General features: G+C 52.1%; 2 protein-coding genes across 3 annotated transcripts in view; one reads left to right on the forward strand and one right to left on the reverse strand.

The window, feature by feature from the left end:
- Window positions 1–1,795: 1,795 nt before the first annotated feature.
- LOC113455777 lies at window positions 1,796–2,908 on the forward strand. The gene has a single exon (XM_026778189.1). It carries the CDS (start codon window positions 1,876–1,878, stop codon window positions 2,410–2,412), a length of 537 nt encoding a protein of 178 aa, XP_026633990.1. The 5' UTR covers window positions 1,796–1,875; the 3' UTR covers window positions 2,413–2,908.
- A 16,833-nt stretch (window positions 2,909–19,741) lies between these two features.
- Dmbx1 (diencephalon/mesencephalon homeobox 1) overlaps window positions 19,742–20,293 on the reverse strand; it is a 6,254-nt gene continuing 5,702 nt past the window's right edge. For both annotated transcript variants that reach the window (XM_013355288.2, XM_005371483.1), the window contains exon 4: window positions 19,742–20,196. In XM_013355288.2, the coding sequence (XP_013210742.1) occupies window positions 19,742–20,196 (455 nt within the window). The remainder of the gene's footprint in view (window positions 20,197–20,293) is intronic.

Raw genomic sequence — 20,293 nt, forward strand, 5'->3', positions numbered from 1 at the left:
GAGCTGAGATTTCATATCTATTGTCTTCATCATGTTTCATGTTTGCTGCATTTTTTAGGCATTTTGCTTAGCGTAAAGCATTCAACTATCATTATATCCTACGAGGTGTCGATTAAACCCAATAGGACCTCATGATACCCTATGCGGTTGGGGCTATCAGCCCCACACAGCTGAGCACAGCCAGGCTACCTTTTCCTTGCCCTCCCTACTCCTCACCTGCATCCCATCTAGGGAGTCGATTACTCCTCTCTCTACCTAGGACCTTTTCCTAACATTGCTCCACAATTTCAACACAGCTCACAAATTATGCATTCCCAGTCCTCAGTGCCTGTGACCTCACGTTGTAAATCAGAATTCCCAAACAGAAGTCATACATGCTGGAGTTTGGGTTGGGGGTTTGGAGTTTTGTTCATTTGAGACAGTCTCACTACGTAACCCTGGCTAGCCTGGAACTCACAAAGATCCACCTGCCTCTACTTCTCAGTGCTGGGATTAATGGCATGTCACAATCTTGTTTTCTTTTGTTTGAGAAGTCACACATTCTGAGACTGTGACTATATTGCTCTTGCTTCTGCGTTGGTTTTCGGAACCAGACACATCTAGAAATCCCAAGAAGGGGATTACGACATCCATAGATTGGATGTTTATTCTTAACTTGTCTTGTGTGTATGTGTGTAACTGTGGGTGCATGCATGCTACAGCATGTATGTGGAAGTCAGAGGGCAACTTTTCAGTTGGTTCTTTCTTCCCCTTGCTTTAAGTTCTAGTCTCTCCTACTTCTGCTCCTATGCTGTGTACGCCAGACTAGCTGTGCAGTGAGCTTCCAGCCCATTCTCCTGCTCCGCCTCCCATCTTGCAATCGAGGTGTGGGATTACAGATGCTGCCCATCACATCTGGCTTTTTACTTGTTTCAGGGCCGTTTTACTTGTGTTCCAGGAATCAGACTCAGTTTCCCAGGCAAGCACGTTTACCTTCTGAGCCATCACCCAATAGATGAGGCTTTTGAAGCTAAATCCACCTGGTGGTGGAATGGAGGTGGTCCTGGAATTTACTAGAATGCACTGTCTAGAAAGGGTTCTGGGGTCCAGATCATGGGGAAACTGCCCCCTCAGTGGGCAGCTGAACATCAAAAACAGCATCACTCTCACGGAGCCTCATCTGATGTTCATAGAAGTTAATGTCCTTGTTATTCCTACCAGAGCCTAAAGTGGAGCAGACAGCAGGTCCAGTAGGTCCTGGGTCTGGGTTTTGGGTAAACTGCTAGATTCTCCATGCTTCATTTTCTAAAAACTAGACCAGATTATCCCAAGAAACTAGACCAGGTTATCCCAAGAAACTAGACCAGGTTATCCCAAGAAACTAGACCAGGTTATCCCAAGAAACTAGACCAGATTATACCAAGGAACTAGACCAGGTTATCCCCAGGTCTCCACCACTTGGAGGTGAGGGTGGAGAACTGTTTAAAACCCCAAAGCTGCACTCTGGCTAGGACTGTGGAATAGGGGAGTAAAGAAGGATCATTTAACCAGCTGCCTGCCGCGCACCACACAGCCTTTGAGTTAGAGCCTGGAGGAGAGGTGAGGGTACGATTTGCAGTGGCGTCTCCAGGGGACTAACTGGGCAGGAAAACAATCTGCAGATTCTTCATGTCAGATGGGTTGTTTTCCAGGACTGTCCAAGATGACCTGGGCAACTGCAGACAGTGCAGATAGTCACAGAACTGAGCCCACATTGAAAGTGGATAACACCCCCTTCCCCTCTAACTTGCCCTCTTTCTGTGTGCCTCAGGACCACCACGAGCTTGCCCTGACATGTGTGCTATTCTGAGCAGGCAGACAGACAGAGCTTGAGGAGTGCAGGGCGTGAGCAGGCAGATGCCGCAAGCAAAGAAGAAAAGTACAGCGCCCCTGACCCCAGCGCCCCCTGGCCGTGCCCAAGGCCGACTACACCGCCTGCCGTCGCCCGCGCTGTGCTGTGCCTGTGGCTTGTGCTTGCTGCTGGCGGGCCTGAACGTGACCCTGGTGGGAGCTTTCGCCGTCTCCCTGCCCGGGCACAACGCACCACTGGTGGTGGGACCGGCGCTGCTTGTGCTGGCTCTCGGCTTCTTCGCTGCTTGCTGCATGTGCAGCCGCCGGGGGCCCGTGTCCCGCGCTCGCTCCTCAGCCACCGCGAGCCAGGGCGGCGGGCGCGCAGGGACCGTGGCACTGGAGATGGAGAGCAGCGAGCGCACAGCCCAAGACACGACCGCAGTGCAGTTCAGTCCTGCCGCCTCGGCAGCATCCTCTGGCCACTCCAGCCCCGGGCCCGGTCTCTTTGCCCTGGACCCTCCTACGCCGGCAACCTCGGCAGGCTACTTACCGCGCACCGAAGGGACCCAGCTCAACTTCCCTAGGGACCTGGCTGCCTCCTAGTGGGCCAGGAGAAGGGAGGAGGGGTAACGCCAAGGACTGAGCACAAGTGGCCTCATCTGTCCCATCTCTAGAACTTCCAAACGGAGAGTGTAGTGATGGCATTGGCTCTCACACCTCCAAGAAGACAGCAGACCTTTGATCTCTTGGGTGGGGTCTCTAAGCTCTACTTCATCCTCTCTTCTCCTCTCCACAATGATGAAACTGGATCTGTAAACCTGTTCCATCCCACGGTGTTTGAGCACTATGGAGGAAGCCTCATCCAACGGAAGGGATCCAGTCAGGCCCTCGGGGTAGAAAGAGGGATGAAGGTCAAACTAGCTATTCCAGACCCTTTCTGTGTGACAAAGGTCAGGAGAGCTGAGCTGGGGTCCTCAGTGGTGATGAGGCTTTCCAATCCTGAAGGTTCCGGCGTGCATTTTCACTGCCAGCAACACCCGCCCCCATGACTGTGCCATACTGTGTGTTTCAGCTGGGCCTCACTCCTCAATAAAGCACCTTCTGAGTCAGTACTCCGTGCGTGCGCGACGGGGGAGGGGGTGTCTGACAGGGGGGCCTCTGAGGAGTACCTGGGGGTGCTGGCAGCCTACAGCTAAGCACTCCAGCATCCTGGCACCAGCCCTCCTTGGAGATCTGAAAGGATCCCAGGGGAGAGGAGTATGTAACTGAACGAGATGGGCTCTGAGACTCTGTGTGCCTGGAAACGTCCATGGAGAAACTGTGCAGATGAGGCTGGGAGAGGGTCGGGGTGACTGTGAGTGCATTTGCTTGGATCCTATAAGGGATGAGTACAGTGTTTAGATGGTTATCGACATCCCATGTGGGTAGCACTTGAGAGTGTGGCCACCAGTACAGACAGGGGAGAGAGAAGAGCTCCAAGGACCAAGAAAAGCCCAGACCTTCAGAGCTAACTGGGCTTGTAGTCTGGGCCTAGCCTATGTTCTGACCTGGTAGATGAAGTCTTCTGCTGTAGAGATGAAACAGGCCTTGTAAGAGGGCCCTGGGAACAGAAGACTGGAGGATGACTCCACGACTCTAAGCCAGCCCCTCTTCTTGATAAAGGGACCCCATGCTACCCCACCATCCTTTGACAGTGGTAACTCCTTGCCCACCCACTCTGGGCTTCATAAGCCTTCTTCTCTGTCCGTGGTGGACTCTGATGCTCCTCTACCATGGACCAGGTATCTCCCAACAGCTCTGAGCCCTTTCTTCCTTCATTTGCCTGCTGCCTTGCCCTACCCTCCTCTCCTCCTTTCTCCCGACTCCAGGGTCATAAAGGAAAGCAAATTCACCAGCAGGTGTTGAGTAAGTCATCCCCATTAGTTCACATGAGTCAGTAGCCCCTCACCTTTGACACACTCAGCACCTGAAACACATGGCCTCTTCTTTACAGCATCTGATGGCACGCATGTGTGTATGGACGTGGGTGAGTGAATGCCTGGTCATTTCCAGCCTCATACTCTTGTGGATCAGTGCTCTGCAATCCCAAACACCACCTGCTTCCACTTCTTGAAAGTAGCCAGAGAGAGAGCGGGCCCCACTGATGCTACCTTAGGTGTGATCTGGGCCTCCCTTCTCCCAGCACCATATGAGGAGACACCCCACATGCACTCGGCAACACTAGGCCACTGGGAGACGTTTCTGCCAAGCTGAGGATGGGGGTGGAGTCTGTCAGCAAGCTCCCTGACTGTGAGGAGTCCTTGAAGGCCTGGGAACACTTGCAAGGGGCACCGCAAGGACCAAGCCCTCTAGCCTGACCGCTTGCTCCCCCAGAGGTTCGGGGCTACAGCCAGGACACCGAGATAATCCTTCCTAAAGGATAGGTCTCCTCAGGACTCGCCATGGAGGAACTTTGGGGTGGTCTAGGGAGCCCTGCCTCTCAGAGGAAGCTACTGCTGGCCTGGACTAGGAAACCCAGAGGGGTCAGAAACTGGGGTTTCTTTCTTCTAGTCCCATTAGAAGAAATGAAGGTGGTCACTGAGAGCTAGTTTTACTAAGGAATCCAACAGATAATTTCTGAACCTTGCCATGTGCCCAGTGCTGGCTGAGAGCATACTTTCTACTTGGGGAAGCAGGGCAATAAACAGAACTGGCGAGATGGCTCCATAGGTAACAGGGTTTGCTACAGAAGCCTGAGGGTCTAAGTCCATACATGCTTATGAGCCTGTAACACAGTGTACTGCTAAGGGACGTGGAGAATTCCTCAGGCTGACTGGCCACCCACCGAGCTTCAGGTTCAGCTTGAGATGGGCAGGGAGTGACAGAGCAGGACATCTGATGTGCTCTTCTGGCCACTGCACTTGTGCACACATGCATGGGCAGCCATGTCCACACATGCACATCTGTCACACTCATACACACACAAGAGCAGGAGACACCTGTCAACAGCCGTATGCTGGAAATCACGATCGGAAGGTGTGCCTTAGGGACCTGGGTAGTTAGGGAGGACTTCGCTGAGAGAAGCTGAATTCTGAATGGAACGATAAGAGTCAGCCACAAGAGTCTAGAGAAAGAGTATTTCAAGTTCAGAAAAAATGGCCAATGAAAAAGCCCAGAAGCAAATATGAACTTGGCTTCTGTGTGCCAAAATGGAGAGACGGGCTACAGAGATTGGAGGGAGTGAGCTAGAGCAGTGTGGAGGGGGCTATTGCTCAGCCCATGGCCTGGGGTGAGAAGTCGGAATTTTATTCCTGGTGAGATGGAGCCAATGGAGGGTTTTAAGCGGGGAAGCGGCAGGAACTGATTTGTGACTGTAAAGATTGCCCTGCCTGCTGTGGAGGAAGCAGCGTTGAGGGGAGAGACAGTAAACAAGAGGCAGGTTAGGAGCTGGCTGTGAGCAGCTGTACCTGGGTCTGAGGTAAGCGGGGCAGTCACCTGCTGGATTTTCTGAGGAAGGGAAAGAAAGGGCTATGGGAGGAAGTTTGAGGTATAGGTTGGAGGGCCATATTCTGTGAGAAACTTAGGTGCTGCCAGTCCAGAAGAGCAGCCATGAAGGAGCTGGTCCACAGGGGCCCTGGGATGTAGACCTGGGCGCCTCTGGCCTGTGCATGGAGGTGTGTGAGGAGAGGCAGAGGCAGAGACCTCAAATGTAGCTTAGCCTAATCTGTACATTTGATGGAGAAGGGCTCTTAGGATGTTCTGAACCTCTGTCAACCTTCGGCTGATGCCAGGGAGTTTCCCTGAAGATGGTGGCAGGAGTTGGGGATTAAGAAGAGGAACGAGAACCAGGAAGTAGAGATCTTCATCGTGTTCTCTCCTATACATGACACAGGTAGGTGGCCGAGAACACCTGTCAAACCAGTGAATACAAGATGTGACTCATCACACAGCTGAGAAGTAGGTCCCTGATAACAGCAAGTGTAAATGCCAACTGGACAGGAAGGTGGAAAAGCTCATGGGGTGCCCGCTGTCCACTGGAAGGTTCTTCTATGTCTACTCCTCTGTTGGGATGCTGTGCAGGGATGCCAGAGCCTGTAGATGACCAGATGGGCTTCCATGGTGATGGGGGGGTGGGGGCAGGCTTCCCGAAAGCCAGAGGGCTAAGCCGGAGAAAAAGCAACACTGTTAGAGACTGCCACCAGAGGGCACCCTGAGTACATGACAGAGAATCCCAGCCTCCCAAGCAATTTTAGCCTTTTCTCTCCTGAAGGCCACAGACCCTGAGGAACTGGAAAACCGCGGGAGCTGGGGGTAAGGGTTAGTCACCTAAATGCAGTAAGTAAATCATCCACTTCTACAACTAGATGATACTGAGGAAGCCTTGACCTGGGGAAAGGATTCATCAAGGTCACAAATAAGTCATGAGTCTATCATAGACGGAATCCTAGCGTTGATCTTGAACCCTCACCCTGGTCCGTACTGAGTCCCGGTCCTTGATTGTAGAGTGGACTTGGCCCTGGTCACACTCCGAGCCCTGGTCCTGCTTTGTCAGCGTACTGAACCCACTCTTCATTGCCAGTTTCTCTGATCCTCTTCCATAGGTCTTTATCACATACCCTGGTCCCCCTGACCCTTATCGCATGTGGAGCTGGACCTAGACCAAACTGACTTTTGATCATGGATATACATCAGCTTCTGTTTTGATTATAGACTAAGCTCTGGCCCTGCTAACAAACAGCACTGACCCTGGTCCATGTACTGAGCCTTGACTGACAAAAGCCCCATCCTGACTCTGGCCATAGACCTTGACACGTGACAAAGATGGACCTTTAATCTTGATCACACTCCATCTCAATCTCTATGCTTTGCCCTCCTGACACTCCCCTGACATGAAGATACATGAAGACTCCTATCAGGTCTTCCTCCCCCAGAGGAAGTAATGCCCAGAACACTTCTGCAGGGACAAAAGGAATCCTAGGTCTCTGGTTTGCCCAGAATCTTCAGGTCCTTGGGTCTCTAGCAGGGCAAGCAGAGAAAGGCTGGTTCTAGAACGTCTGAGCTACAAGGGAAGAAGGGCGGCTAGGATTCTCAAGGTATCCCAGGTGCTCCAGGGTGGGTGTAGCAGGGAAGCTGGCACAGGAGCCTCTTCCATCTGCTCCTATGGCTGCCTTAGATCCTCAGACAAGTCCCTGCTGCTTCCTGGGCTCCACCCTCTGCTACCTGTCACAGAAAATGTGAGGTGACATTCCATGTAAAAAAGAAATCCAGGCCATAATGGAGATCCCAGAACCGTAAGCCCTGTTGCAGAAAGAGAAATCCCCTCATTCTGGAAACTCCCTTTGGCTGGTCACTCCATGCAGGCAAGAAAGAAGTGAGGTTTGCACAGGTTAGCCTCGGGATGACAGGGGATACAGCACAGGAGCAAGGTCCCCCAAGGTCTCTGTTTCTGTGGTTTGATGTGTGCTAGGGACGGGAGGCCCACAAAGGGACACGGACAGATTTCATTTCTGCCCTTCCCGGTGACTGGCATGGGTGCTCTTCCCCTGCAGGGTCTCGCTAGACTCTGCCAGGCACACAGGACCTCGGGTTCACCTAGGGAGGTACTAAGGGTGAGGGTGGCGGCTGAGCCAGACAAGAGCTGGAGCGGAGGAGGGGGGCAGCTTGAGTCAAAAAACGCTGACGCTGAAGACAATGAGCTCTCCAAGGCTGAGGCAACTCATTTGGTCCCGGCCACGCTTTATTAAATTCTCATAAACCTGTCAGGGGGGACAGGGCTCGCTTCAGTTTACCTCATTAGCCCGACACAATGACGGTGGGGGGGTGGGGAGGGGCGGCAAGGGGAGGCCAGTGCTCAGTGCTGAGAACCGAGCCAGCCGGGAAGATAATTGAATTAAGTGGCTTTTGTTAATGGTTTTTAAGACTCCGAAGTGTAAATAACATTTAGGGGCTTTCTTTTAATGGGGCTGGGGTTTTAGAGACCCAGGGAGCTTAGAGGACTGCCAAGTCTGGCCCCTGCCCTTCTCCCCTAAGCTAAGGGAGAGTCCCTGGATATGTTGAAGTTAGCCTGCAAGGCTGAGCAGAGCCAAAGGTGAGCGCACTTCCTGGTGCATCTTTGAACAGAGACACAAAGAGGAGGTCATCCTCAAAAGGGGCATAAATGCAGGGGGCTAACTGTGATGGTCTGCTTAGTCCCTGAATGCCACTCTTGGGAAATTTAGCCGGGGGTATCTCTGGTATGTTACTGACACCTGGCCAGTGAGTGTTCAGAGGGCTTGACCTCAAGGGTCTACAGGACTGGATGCATTGGAAGTAGAAGATTCTGGCTTTATTGCCTGGGAGGTGGTGAGTTCTTCAGTGCAAGGTGTGTGGGAAGGCTATGGGCTTGGGTTTCCAGCCTTTGCATAAGGAGGAAACCCAGACTTCCCAAAGGAGTGTAGCCTGGACTGAGCCGTAAGAGATGGCTCAGTGGGTAAAAGCGTTTGCCATGAAGCCTGATAACCTGAGTTTGATCCCCAAAGTCCACATGCTGGAAGGACAAACTGTCCTTGGGCCTCCATATGTGCACTGTGGCATACATGTACAACCTACACACCCACACACATGCACACTAAATAAGCTGAAATGTAATAAAAGGAGGACCCTGCAGATGGAGTGATCGATCAGCTTGCTGGCCTAAAGTAACAGCAGACAGGAAACTGGGTGCCAGAGAACAGGGACATGGACAGAAACTGTTTTTGAAACCACCCCCTGGACTTACTCAGTCCCTGCTTCCTCAAGAAGCTTCATCCTTCCTACACTCACATACAATAGGCTGGAAGCAAAGAAGTTTCTCCGGGCAAGGTCCCCAGGAAGCAAGGTGAGGCAGAACTGGCCATGAGCCAGCCTACAAAGGGTTAAGGCGCTAATCGCCCTGTATGCGACAAAGGGAAGTAGGTTTTCTGATCCAGAAAGGATCAGTCCATGGGATGCCCCATCAGGCCCTTCAGCGTGAAATTACACCCCAGCAGGGGGTTCTCCCCTCCCCCTACACACACTGCCCTCGTGGGCCTGGCACAGGATTAGGGCCTGGAGTCATGAGTTTAATAGACCCTGCCTCCCTTCTCCATTTTTTCTGCCCCTGAAGGCTCCATCCTGCCACAGGCCTGGACCAGCCTCTTTCCCCACTGTCTGTTTACCTGGCTGTTGGTCTGTCTGTTCATCTCTAATTATTGGTCTAATCATTCTGCCTGTCTCTTGGGCTACGGCCTAACATTATACTCTGTTTCAATACATTTATACTCTTGCGTTTTCACTTTGAGACAAGTCTCACTGTGTAGTCCAGGTTGATTTCAAACTTAATCCTCATGCCCGCATCTCCCAAATCCTTCTAACCTTCAATCAGCACCCTAATGTATATATTTCTTATTTTTGTTTTTTGTTCCAAGACAGGGTTTCTCTATAGCTTTGGAGCCTGTCCTGGAACTAGCTCTTGTAGACCAGGCTGGCCTCGAACTCACAGAGATCTGCCTGCCTCTGCCTCCCAAGTACTAGGATTAAAGGCATGCACCACCACAGCCCGGTATTATATATTTCATTGCTCATCTATTTGCTGTCTAGATCCTCATTAATACAAAGACATATTAGTATCAGGGACTCCACCTCGTTCACTGCTGACTTCCTAGCGCATGGAAGGCATCTGGGCAGTGAATGAATGATGCACCCTAACTATTAGTTCACTGAGTCACTCCCATTTACCTTGCAAGCTGACATGTGGTCCCTAAACAGTAACATTGATGATTAGGACTGAAAGGAGAAAGCGAAAGCCTTTGCTAGGATCAGGCCATGTCCTCAGAAAGAGATGGGGACTGTGATGTGACCTCTGCCTTAGGCCCAGCCTCATCACCTAAGGATGCTGTTACTGAGACAGGCCAGAAAAGGGACAGACAGATGCACTTGTCCTCAGTGCCATCCTTTGAGACTCCTTTGACCTGCTTTATCAAGCCCCTACTGGGCCTTTGCCATGTATGTACCCCTAAGCCCCATTTATATACACACCTGGGAGTACCCAGCATGGGCAGGATCCCAGATCGAACAGTAAAGAAGATTGGAGGTGATTATTGTACAGAAGGAAAAAAGATCCAGCCAGATACTGGGAAACTAAGTCTGTCTGAGGCAGGTGGAGATCACTCTGCCCAAGCTAAAACCAGAGGCCCAGAAAAAGTCAGGACCTATCCGAGGCCATATTGCCAAGTCCGGACAGGGACCAGGCTCACCAGGGGCCTGGCAGGATTGGCTGTCACATGATTATTCCAGTTTAGTTCAACACGTTTGGTATTGGCTGGACACCAGTTCTGAACCAGGACCTGTGCCGGGCCAAGCCTTGCTCATGGCGTTTCAGCTGGGAAACAGACAAGAACTGCACACAAGTAGTCAAGAAGGGCGGGAGGAGGGAGCACCATCTCCCACCCGTGGGCAGTGTTTCCTGGGAGATCTGAAGGGTCAATACGTTTTCCCCAGGAGGAGAAATCAGCAGATTCAAAGACAAATGGCAGTATGTGAGATGCCGCCTGGTAGGGTCTGGTGCGCAGAGGCAGGCTCCTCACGGTCCTTGGACTGGACCAGGTCAGGCCCAGTGAGGAGCCTGCTGGGTGGGTAGATTTCAGCTCATCATAAAGAAGTTTCCTGAAGCAGGCTGTCCAGGAAGGTGGGAGGTGATCCCCAACCCTCTGGGTTTGTGGTTATGGTATTGGTGACTCTTGCCCTGGATTAGGGCTGAAGAGAGCCCTGAGGATGTCTGTTCTGAGAATCTGAACTCAGCAGTCCCCAGACTATCAACAGACCTGACCCTAGAGCAGGCAACCCCAACACCACCTGTCTGTCTTCAGGTGACTGAGGTGAGGGACAAAAGAAGAGAGGAGAGCCAAGCCACTGTCCGGGCATTTCCAGCCCTGCCTGAATCCAGTTTCCAGCCAGCTCAGTCCAGGGGACTTAAGTAAGAGTTCAAGTCCAAGCCAGACCTACAATAGACGTGCAGCCCAAGGAAGGCTTTTCCCAATAGCCCGCAGTCCTGGAGCCAGGCTCGACTTTCTCATCAAGGGTTGGCTGAAGGTAAAGCCAAATGAGGAGAACCATTCATTCATTCAGTCCTGGTTAGGCCCTGCCTTCAGATGCTGGTGTGTGCTGGGAAGAGGCCCAGGATTGAGACCCGCCCTGTCCCTTCTAAAAGAATGAAATCCCTTTTTCATCTCTCCCTATTGTCATTCATCCACCTCAGCTAACCTGAAGCGGCTGTGTGGCTCCAGTTGCCAGTTCTCCCCTTCTGGAGAATCCTAGGTAAGAAAGCATGGCTGCTCTTCCTCCCCGCTGCCCGGCACACACTGTGGGGAATCCCTGAAATGCCGGGCTGACCTGCGAAGGACCCAAACTCGCAGGTCTATCAGCCCATTCAGGTTGGGACAGCAACAATGAGTAGCTTTGTGCACACACGCTCAGGCTCACACGCACCCACACACACGCTCCACACGAGCTCTTTCCATGAACGGCTCTTCAGCTTTCTTGCCAAGATAAAGGAGCCACTGGGCGGTCAGCCCTCAGGAGGAAATGCGGCTCCTGTGGGCTTTGTTGTTCCAGACTTGTCTTGGAAAGGATCCCAGGCTGAGGTGGCAGTTTCCCCCGCTGCTGGAGGCAGGGTACAGGGCAGCACAACTTCCCTGAAAGGGGGAGGAAACCCAGAGAGAGGCTTAGAGTCCTTAGTGACAGCAGGCAGCTTAATCCTTCATTTCCACGAACTGGGTTCTCACAAACTAGGGTTCAGTAGAGAACTCCCCATTTTACAGGCAATGAAACAGATTCACAGAAACCTAACAACTTCTTTTTAATCCGTCTTTATTTTCTGGGTAGGTGTTTTTGCCTGCATGTATGTTTGTCCACCACATGGTGCCTGCAGAAACCAGAAGTGGGTTCGCATCCCCTGGAGATAGCTAGACAGTTGTGAGCCTTTGTGCTGGTGTTGGGAGTCAAACCCAGAGCCTCTTAACCGCCGAGGGCTCCCCCTGAAGCTTCTTAAAGGGTCCACAAACATCTACTAGAAGGGAAATAACCTTGGCAAAACCCCTGCTGTTGGCTTTATTATTAACCCCAAGTGACTCTGGTTACAGTAGGTCCTTAGTGGGTCCCGTCATCACACTCAGCCGAATGGTGAGGTGTAGGTGTGGAGAGGGAAGCCCCAGCTAGAAGGGGGAATGGGGGAATTTGGGTAACAGAAGTCAAGGGCTCCTCCAAGCCTACTGAGTCAGCAGAGGGAGACCCACAAGGGGGAGCAACTACCTAATCCATTGTAAATGGGGCCGTTATAAAAAGGAGATGCGGAGATGCTGTCACAGGCCTTTCCTCCCAGCACTTGGGAAGCAGAGGCAGGAGGGGCTCCATAAACTCAAGGATGGATGATCTGCAAAGGTGGTTTCCAGGCCAGCCAAGACTACATAAGAGTGTGTCTAAAACAGGCAGGGGAGGCAGGAGATGCTTCAGGGTGCAAATTGTGCAAACTTGATGGCCTGAGCTCAATCCCTGGACATGGTGGCTCGTATTGGCAATCCCAGCACTCCTCTGGCAAGATGGAAGTCAGAGACAAGGAGATCAGCCAGAAGCTCACAGTTCACATATCTAGCCCAGCAGTGGAAACAAGAGACCCTGCTAAAATGGGAGAAGACGAGCAACTCTTGGAGGGTTGTGGCCAGACTTCCACATGTACGCCAGCGCATGTGTGCACCCTCTTTCACACACAATAAACAACAACAAATCTTTAAAAGTAAATAAATAAGAAATTCAAAGACAGCCACACCTGAATATTGTAAGGCCTTCTAGCCCAGGATCCTTTGTGACTCACTGGCACCATGAAGATAGCCCAAGAGGCCGAGAGGGGAGGCTGCTATGTGCAAAAGGAAGACCCTGGGATGGGTGTGTGGGAGTGACTATGGGTGTACAAAGAGGACTGGCTGGGCTCCAAGACACCATCTTCACAAGTACAGGACAACAATCACCGAGGAATTGTTGGGTCCAAGCTGGCCTCTCTCTCAAGAGGCCTGTCTAGAGAGGGGCCTTACAACTACCTCTGAGCCTTCAGTGGGCTGTCTGGATGTGGGAAAGCCAGGAAGAATGCATTTCTGGGGGTGGAGCAGGTGTGCAGGCTGGGAGTGTCTAGATGACAGACTGCATTGCAGGTTGTGCCTGGTGTTTGTAGAGCAGTGCACTTCAGTGTGAGACACAGAGAGGTGGCTCAAATTGGAAGTCAGCATACGGGGGCTGCGGGTAGCATGTGTGCAATTGGAAGTGGGTGCGAGAATGCATGCATTCCCTGATGGCTTGCCCAGGTACCGGCTGCCCCCTGCTTGTCTTCCTGGTGATGAGGGGTTCTCAGGTGAGGAGCTCCACCCCCACCGCAGCCCCAAGGCCTTTGTGGGGCCACAGCCCCTTGGAGGTACATTCTTGTTCACCACAGGGTGGGCAGAGCCTTGGTGCAACCTGCTAGGCCGCTGGGGTGATCCCAGGCCAGTGGTGTCAGGTTTCCTGTGCCCCAGCCCTCCCCCTTCAGCCCTCTAAGAGCCTTTGTTGGAAGTTCAGACAAACTTGTCAGGGGGGCGGGCAGGAGGCCGCCTCCTAATCGGCTTTCCCAGAAGCCAAAGGAGAATGAAAGATTAGGGGTGGGGGGCTCTAGCCCCGGGCAGCTCTGTGGGAAAGAGTTGGGGAAGGGTTCCCCAGCCCTGAAGGGGTCCCTCCCAGGCCCTGTCAGCAGGTGTTCCTTCCACCTGAGCTAAGGAACCAGACTCCTAATCTAAAAGAACGTGGGCCAAGCCTTTGAAAGGGAGTTTCCAGATTACACTTCGAGGAAAACTCCTCTCACCCCTTACTCCCCATTAATACTATGGTGGGGCACATCCTTGCCCAGCTTCTTTCTCCTCGAATGCCTTCCTCCGCTTTACCGCATCTGAGTCTCCTGGGAAGCAGGCCAGACATAGTTAAGGGCTCCCATTCAGCAGAGGGCCCATAGTACGCAAGCTGTAATGAGTTTGCGCTGACTCTGTCCAGGAGGTCCTGACCTCTGACTTCTCTATCATTTCATTTGATCACATGGCTCAAGGGCCAGCTCTATGTTGGCAACCGTCTGTAGTAATAAGAGCGGTGGGCTGTGTCCCGCCACCCAGCTAGCTTTATCCTCCATCAACCGTCCAAGTTAAGAGTGGGAACTTCAAGGTTAGCTGGGTCCTGACCTCAGGTGGGCATTGCTGCCTAGTGGTCCTGGATGAGCTGTGGAATCGCATTGTACCTCGGTTTCCCCACATGTCAAATGGGGGTGATAATAAGATCTACCTGGCAGAGTTGTGCCAGGATCAAGTGGCTGCACAAAGAACATGCTGAATCAAGTCAGTACCAACAGCCCAACTACCATCTTGCCCTAAGTATGTGGCAGGCTCCTCCTACATGCCAACAAGAGCCAGCAGTTATCCCCTCTCCTAGAGTAGGGCACCTACCCTGTAGTTGGGCCAAAGGCCTAGGAGCACCTTTGGGCCTTCCCATCCTGCTGTCACCATGGTGATTTTATCTCTTATACCTCTCACTAGTCAGCCCTTGTCTGTCAATGTCGTTGTCCCTTGTCCTGCCTACCCCCCACCCCACCCCGGCTCCATAGACCAGACTGACACTACTGTCCCTTATCAGGGCATAGCAGTGGCCTTCTTTCTGGTCTTGCTCCATCTAGCTCCTTGCTATGATCCATCAGGCACAGAAGACGAGGAACGTGAAGTTGTAAAGACAAATCCAATCACTCCACCTACACAGTTTCCCAAGGCCCAGGCTCTCGCCTGGGCTAGGCTCAGCTTCCTTTGTTGTTTGCCTTCTAGATTTTTTTTTGAGACAGGGTCTCACTGTAGCCCAGGCTGGCCCGGAGTCTACTATGTGGCAAAGGCTGGTCTCCAACTTAGAATCCTCTTCGACCTCATCCTCCCATGTGCTGAGATTACAGGAGTGCAACCCCACACCCAGCTCTTCCACTTCCCTTTCTAGGGAGCCCCCGCTATCCTCCAGTCCCACCCTGGCTTTTACTAAACTCAGGACCCAGTCCTGCGTCTTGGATGGACTGTGCCTCTCCCGGGACCCTTTCTTCCTTCATGAACCCCTGAGAAACACCTGACATATGGGCTCAGGCTGTGCCTCTCTCCTAAAGCCCCTTTCTGACCTCTCTTTTCTGTTTCCACAGTTCCTTGTTTTTTGAACTCTGAGTCACCTCAGGCTGTGATTGTCAAGGCACGTTTTGGGTTGCTTTGTTTTCATACCTGTTTCTCTGGACCCAGCACCCAGCATGGGACTAGGCATACAGCAGGTGCTCAATCAATGCTGAAGAAAGAGTGAGGGATTTGAACTGCCCTGTGACAAGAAACCGCTGTGCCAGGGAAGGTGTGTCTCTCCATGCTGAGGTATGTAGGGAACACTGGGTGGCTCAAGGCCCAGGTGGGAGCTACGGGAGATTTGGGGAGACATTTGATCTGTCATAGAGGTGAAGGGGGATGCTCCCTGCCCTAATCCTCAGCCCCACTCGGGAAAGGAATGCAGCTCCTGGGGTCACAGTGACCGGGGAAGTAGGGAAAGCAGGGCCCTGGAAAATTCAGTAGATAGCCCACCTGCATACTCTTGAGGCCTGCTGGGGTTCTCCTACCAAGAAGACCTGACAGAGAGAGCTCCCAACCCCCAAACCTCAGCTCCACGCAGCACAATTCCTCCTGATAAAGGGTCTGTGCGGACACTCTGGAACTCAGAGAAGGAAGGTAGGGCCAGCAGGGTGAGGACCAAAGGGCGAATATCTCTAATTCTCTTCCGTCGTTGTTCGTGAGACAGGGTGTCTCTGTGGTCCTGGCTGTCCTGGAGTTCACTCTGTAGACCAGGCTGGCCTCAAACTCATAGTGATTCATCTGCCTCTGCCTCCAGAGTGCTGGGATTGCAGGCATGTGCCACCATAACCTGCCTTTCTTTTCTTTTTTTTTTTAATATATATATATTTGTTTATTTATTTGTTATGTATACAATAGTCTATCTGTGTGTATGCCTGCAGGCCAGAAGAGGGCACCAGACCTTATTACAGATGGTTGTGAGCCACCATGTGGTTGCTGGGAATTGAACTCAGGACCTTTGGAAGAGCTCTTAACCACTGAGCCATCTCTCCAGCCCCTGCCTTTCTTTTTCTTGAAATGAAGTAGGAGAAATCAAAATTTCACAACACAAACTTCTGAACTGTGCGCTTTTTCTGCAATTATTACCTGTATACCCTGTCCCCTGACTCTATCACTGTTTCCTTCTCATTCAGAAGCACACAGGTCCTCGTTCCTATACATAGACTTCCAACACACACACATACATATATATATATGTAATATGTATATACATATATATATATGACCTTACCACTGCTGCAACTCCCTCTCCACCTCTTGCATGTCTTGCACGCCTCTTGCTTGCCTCTGATGATAAAGAACTCACTCCACTCCAAGGCCCCTGTTCCACCAGAAAGCAGCTCTGACTTTTTATTTTAAATTTTATTAACTTTATTATTAAAAACAAAAACTCTTACAAATAAATTAAAACATCACACACCAAAATTAACCAAGACCCAAAGTCGATTCTTTTAGACCAGGTCTCAAGTGGCCTATATGGCTGGCCTTGCACTCAGAACCTTCCTGCCTCCGTCTGTCAAGTGCTGGGATTCAGATGCGTGCCACCATGCCTAGAAATTCAAATGTGCTTCCCTAGGATTCAGCTTTGCCTTTAGCTCTCTGGAGGCTTCACATATCATCCTGGCCTCACAACCCTGCAGAACCATCCCCCAGGCTTCTCCAGATATCGGCAGGTGTCCCCTGCCCCAGACTGCCCTGTCACCTGTTCTTGGGTGAACCCCCAAAAAGGCCAGAGAAGACAGAGATGTACCTATACTCCCTGCTCCCAATGACTTCTTCAAAGTGACACACAAGCTACAGATAAAAATCGTGGAGATTGTTGCGAGGCCAGCAGAGAAGCCACCTGTCACAAGGTGGACTTGCACTGTGTCCCTCCAGTCGCTGTGCGACTGTGAACCACCACCTACTCAGCCCCTGTAAGCATCTCTGGGAATGAATATGGGTCAAGGGCTGTGCTGCCAGGTTCTCTTTTATTAGCCAATTAGGACAAAGAACAGGTCACAACATCACAGGAGGTAAGGCCAAAGGACTGACAGACAGATACACAGGACAGAGCATCATGCTGTGCTACTCAGGGGGCAGGGGAAGGGGAAGAGAGTGGTTGGAGTGTTGTTTCTTCAACTAACAGAATAAATAAATACAATACACTGTGTTCTTGCCACAGGCTGGTACAACCTCTAAACACAAAGGGTCACGAAACAGCTGGTTTGGAAAGCAGTCTATATTGCTTGGCAGCCTCGGCATAGAGGTGGGGACCCAGGCCCCTGGACCATGCTCTAGGAGAGTGAGGAAGCGGGACAAAGGAGACCCCAAAAAGGAAGGAGCAGAGAGATGCAAGACTTTCACAGAAGGGCTTGTAAGGTTCCATCCTCAGGCTCTCTGTTCTGAGTGACTGACAAGCAGGCTAGCGGGCCTGGGAGAGAGTCCATTAGTTTGTGCCTTTTAACTCCTCCAAAAATCATACCCTCTAATCCTCCCAAGGCAGCATGGTCAGCTCTCTACCTACCCTTCTCTTTCAGCTGCTTGAAGCACCTGACTCTGATACCTTAAATTACCTTGAGATCCTCGAGGGTAAAGCCCGCACGTGTCTCCCCTTCCTTCTCTGGCTATGAGTTTGCGTCAACAGAAAATGGCTGACAAAAATCTAAGAACGCTTCCTAAAAGCCTAGGTAGCCCTGGTTTCCGCCATGACAGAATTCAACTCCAGGAGGCCTTGCTTCATCTGGGAGAACCGGTAATGTTCTTGAAATGCTGAGGGCCAAGTCCCAGGGACAATCATTTGTACCCAGGAATAGACAAACTGTTTCAGCCCTGTGCCTGGGCCCAGAAGAGATGTTTCAAAATCACATCTTCCTGAAGCTAACCACAATCCATTAGCCGTGGGCCACTGAACCCTCCTCAGCCCAGAAGCCCTTCTGTCTCCCTGGCCAGGTCTCTCCTTTTCTGATATCCCCACAGCTTTGGTCTCACCTTCAGATCTGAGGGAGCTACCCCTCACTCAGAAACCCTCAACTGCCTGTCTTTGGTGCTTACTGCATGGAAGTGGGATCTTAGACTAGATTCCAGGCCTTTCTGCTCCACCTCTCATTGAGGTCATCCCTCCTGTTCAGTGGTCCACTCAGGCTCACCTCTCCTATTAGATTCCATGCTTTTCCCAGCTCAGGTTATTGATCTCCCTGCTTTTTCCTCGCTGAAGCCTTCTCTTCCTACCCCAGTCCAGACTGACCTTACTAAGGTGGGCTCTGCTGACTCTGTAGGCCAGTCAGGCCAGGCTACCCTCTAAGTGTGGGGCTGAGGGTTCAGTGGTGAGCCAAAAGAATCTAATTCATCTTGCCTACCCCCATAATGGGCATGGAAATGGAGTGAGCCTCCCCTCAGGCTAGCACTGGAATCCAAGAAAAGCAGGCTCGAATGCAGACTATCTCACCTAGAAAGGAGCCGCCACACTTACAGGGAAACTGAGTCAGTCTCCAGAGAGAGCTTCATGTATGTGGGACGCATTGTTTCTCAGTGAAACAGCCATTAATGTTCGAAACTACACATCAGCTTCTCTACTGTCTGTGCTGAGTCACTGTTACATTTAAATAAAGGCCTCTGTCCTCCATGGTGTGGGCACAGAATGTCGGTGGCTGGAAATGGACAGAATCTGATAAGTCTCCTTATCCCGACAAGACCATCCCAGAAAGCACTGGACTTGCCCAAGTTCCCACGACCCCGAAAGGGAAAGCTACAGAGCAAGGTTGCCTAGACCTGAAAGAACACCCCTTACCATGCCAGTGACTACCTGGGGGACAGGAAGCCATAGGATTTCTCTCACTGCTAAGGAACTCCAGAGCCTTGCCATGATGTCAGCCATTCTACTGCCCCTCTACAATCTGGGGAGTTGGTACTTCCAAGATCATTAGTAAGAGAAGAAAGAGTGACAAGCCCTTCCTGATATCCGGGAGACACTGTGGGGATAGGGCTTCCTTCTGACTGTTGTTCCATGGCCTCCGGGTAGGGCTTTGTGGAATCTTGGGACGTAGATTGGAAGAGCTGCCTAGAGGGTTTGGGCTAAGGGTGTAGATAGGCAGGCAGGGTAGGAGGGATACTGGAAGGAACAATATTGCTAAAACCAAAGCCACAACCCCAAACGAAACACTATTTGAGAATACAGGACACTAACACAGCCAGCACCAAAGGAAGAAACCAGAGACAGAGGGAAAGCATAGCAGTTAGATCCAGGTAGGCAGGGAGACAGCCTCAGAACAGAGGCGGGGGGGGCGGGGGGGGGCAAGGGAAGAAAGAGAAAGGGAGATAGGGACAGAGGGAGCAAGGGAGCGAGGGAGGAAGGGGGAGGAAGGGAGTTTCAGAGGCAAAGGTAGCAGTGGCCATATGATGGGAACAGGGGAAAGGGCCTGGGGCAGGCAATGCCTGAAAATATAATTTTATATATTTATATTTATATCTCACATTCCACACATCAACTTACTAGTGGGGAGGGCCAGGAGGGAGGAGACAATACTGAGGAGGGGATCTAGCCCGTTGCTCACCTCCTCCCCGTTTGACCTCCATGGGGTCCAAGCAGGGACATGCAGAGGGTATGTGGGTTTCACCTGGGCCTAGGACTCTGCTGAAGGGACACGGGGTGAGAGGACTCCAGGCCCCAGCATCCCTGAGCTCTCAAGATTAGTTCTGGGAGAGCTTTCTGGGAATAACCATGAGACTGAGACAGGGGCACACACAAGACCACGGTTGGGTTGGAAGCCAGACAGTCAATTGGGAAGGGTATCCAGTCCCAGGGAGGCTGCGTGCTGCTTGGCCCGGAGGCGAAGGTTTTCAATGCTCGTGGTTTTACTGTTCAGGGCAGCTGAGGCAGGTGCCAGGCCTGTAGGGGGCGCCGGCAGCAATGGGGACCCCCAGACACCCTGGTGGGCAGCGGCAGCAGCTGACAGGGATTGGTAGTAGGACTGGCAGTGCAGTGAGCTCAGTGGGGCCATGTTGACACCTAGGTAGGGCACCGCAGCAGCCGCAGCTGCAGCCGCAGCAGGTGCCGAGCCTCCCACTTCAAAAGACGAGTAGTGCACCAGGTTGTTGGTGGCTGCCATGTGCTGGCGAAACTGCTCCTGGAGCCGGAAGAGGCTGAGCGGGGAGGAGGAGTAGGAACGGGAAGGGCCCAGGAGGCCTCCCCCTGGTGCTGCCGGAGTCACGGGCAGGCTGCCTGGGGAATCTGCAAGCAGAGAACAAGAGGGTTGGCCTTGGAGGAGGTGGTCCCTCGGCTGGCTTCCTATTGGTCCTGCAGTGAAGATAGTCTTTGGCTGACACCA

Source organism: Microtus ochrogaster, unplaced genomic scaffold (assembly GCF_000317375.1).
Source record: "Microtus ochrogaster isolate Prairie Vole_2 unplaced genomic scaffold, MicOch1.0 UNK110, whole genome shotgun sequence".
Lineage (NCBI taxonomy): Eukaryota > Metazoa > Chordata > Mammalia > Rodentia > Cricetidae > Microtus > Microtus ochrogaster.

Bases quoted from the DNA above. Each gene is read 5' to 3' on its own strand.
- LOC113455777 (XM_026778189.1), top strand. From the start codon at position 1,876: ATGCCGCAAGCAAAGAAGAAAAGTACAGCGCCCCTGACCCCAGCGCCC.